General features: G+C 41.2%; 1 protein-coding gene across 4 annotated transcripts in view; it reads left to right on the forward strand.

The window, feature by feature from the left end:
• Positions 1–2,574, forward strand: part of LOC107092967 (UPF0606 protein KIAA1549-like) — a 35,616-nt gene that overhangs the window by 7,354 nt on the left and 25,688 nt on the right. For all 4 annotated transcript variants that reach the window (XM_015387724.1, XM_015387726.1, XM_015387727.1 and 1 more), the window contains exon 2: positions 2,019–2,233. In XM_015387724.1, coding sequence (XP_015243210.1) covers positions 2,080–2,233 — 154 coding nt within the window. In that variant the 5' untranslated portion in view covers positions 2,019–2,079. The remainder of the gene's footprint in view (positions 1–2,018; positions 2,234–2,574) is intronic.

The following is a 2,574-nucleotide window of genomic DNA, read 5'->3' on the forward strand; positions in this document are numbered from 1 at the left end:
AAACCAATAGTATCGGTATGGTGTCGGTATTGGCCAATACTGCACAGCCAGTTATCACCGCAACATTAATTATTTTGGGATCCTTTTGCCTTTTTTTAATGTTTAGGATTGTATTTGGGATTTTAATTTAATAATTTTGAGGCCTAATCAACACAAGTTCATGGAAGTTACGTTGTCATGGCAACGTCAGGCAAACTAGAGCATGGTATCTAGCAAATTTACATAGTCTAATGACAGAAACGATGAGGAAATATGGCACAGAAACACATTTCGGATTCATCAGCTCATTAGAGACTTTATCTCCAAGACCTTAGAGCGGACCTGAACATTTGGACGTAACCATAGTATTTTAGAGGGTTATTTTGATCTTGGATTCTTTGTGTAACTGACACGGAGAACTGTTCAATAACGTTAATATAGTATAATAATATAATTACTTCCTCATGGTTTGTGTAAAAGGATTTTGGAGCTAATAGTCACGTGTGACATAAACACAGTGACTCAGATTCATGCCAGCTGACCAAATCTACTTTGTTGTAGTGTTATTGTGAGTTTAATTAATAGCGCATATATTCACCTGAGAACTGATGATGACCTTGGCTGTGTGCACTGAAGTGTAAATATTTCAATCTATTTACTTATTTATTTTTATTGTATTTAAAATAGGCCTAAAGGCTCATAGGTCTTTCAGCCAAGAAAAAACAAAACATTTTCATAGCATCCCTTGTTCAAAATTACTTCCAGCGGCTCTGTGTAAAAAAAGTTAACTGCTGCATCCAGCACCATTGCTGGAATGGATGCAAAATGTCATAAATGTAGCTGTTTGTTTTGATGAGTGTTTTATTCTGAGAATTTGTAGTTTATAAAGCAAAACTGCAACCTTGGCCTCTGTGAAAAACGGCAAATCCCAAATGAAACACTGTGAAACTTTTTCAAGCATTGCTATTAAACATTCATAATTAACACGACGAGCGCAGCTTAAGATTTATATTTAGAACATCCCGTAATCTGACTTTTAAGAGTACAGACATCTTAAACATTTATATTTCTTTTTCTTGATAGTATATATATATTTTTTAATTGACATTAAAATGATCATCTGCCAAACCCCTTCCTCCCCATCAGTCAGATTCACAGCAGTGGCCTATATAAAAATCACCTTAGCTGTGCAATCTTTGTAAGGCCAGGACCACGCTTCAGATTGGAGGAAAAAACCTGTTGCAACCATCATCAGTCTCCTCTACTTGAACCGGAGGCTTACAGAAGTTCATTGCATTTAGATGAAGGCCCCTAAAGGAGCTTTCAGCTTATCCACTGAAGGAATCCACAGAAACATCTATCATTGGATCAAAAGATGGAGCATAAAATAAGGAAACCATGATACATTTCCACTTCTTCAGTAGCAATGTTTGATTTTTACTGTTGACATTTTCCCTGATTATTCTAGCATTCCTAATCTCTTTTTCCGTGTCACGGGTTCGGCTCCATATCCTGTTCATTCCTCTCCTGCTGCAGAGAGAGTCCTGATGAAAAATTGCTTTTATTGATCGACTTCTAGTAACGAGCTACTTGATTACGTGTGATTGCGCCGTTATGATGCAACCAGGAGATTTAAAAGCTTATTTTTTTTCAAAGGAGTCCTTTGATTTATGTGACACTGTTACTTCCAACACTATCAATGCCCTTCCCAACCCTCTATTATCCCTCTTACTCTCCTTACCCATCATTCCTTTCAGTATAGTTTCATTACTCATTTCAAAAAGTCACTCTAACCCCCTAACAACTTTTACTCTCTTTCGCTAAACATTGAATCCATCCATCATTGGTCATTTTCTTGTCTTAGCGGGTCCCATCCGGCCGTGTCTCTGGGACAGGCCTGGTTTGGACCAAGTGAGATCAGTTATTCTGGGATCCATGATGGTCAGACTGGAGGGAAACCAACTGTTTTGCTCCACAGAAACATGATGTTGATGCGTTATGAATCAGTGTGTGAGTGAGGACTCTGCTGTGCCGTCCAGGTCCTCCTGACGGGCCCTTGGCTCTTTGCGTCCGAGTCAGACCGCCGGCCCTTTGAGGAAGATGGCCCCTGTGATCCCGCTGGGCTCCAGCTTCAGGATCAGGACCAGGAGCGGTATGGACCTGAGAACCGCATCTCACAGGCGAACGCTCGTCGTAATGTTGCTGGTGGCTGGCACACTAGTTTCCATGGCAACCCCAGGCTCAGCTGCTGCAGGTAAGATGCATTTCTTCCATCTGCTGCTTATGATGGTGGCCTCTAGAAGAGGAGGAATCTGTTCCTTATTTTACTCTCAGCTTGTCAATGCCGCCTCATCAGTGACTCACACCGTCCACACACTCATGAGTCATGTGACCCACCCACCGCTGACGGCGAAGGCTACAAGTGAGAATCTGTCAGCTGAACCCATCATCACCTCCATCCATCAATCAGATTTACAGATTTCAGGGATGGTTAGTCTGACACTGCGGCCGGATGTCGAGGTCTGACCTGTTTTCTCACATCAGTCTGTGAAGTTATTATTATTCAATTCTGACCTTCACATTAACCGACAGATC

This window comes from Cyprinodon variegatus, unplaced genomic scaffold, assembly GCF_000732505.1.
Source record: "Cyprinodon variegatus isolate N-32 unplaced genomic scaffold, C_variegatus-1.0 Scaffold402, whole genome shotgun sequence".
NCBI lineage: Eukaryota > Metazoa > Chordata > Actinopteri > Cyprinodontiformes > Cyprinodontidae > Cyprinodon > Cyprinodon variegatus.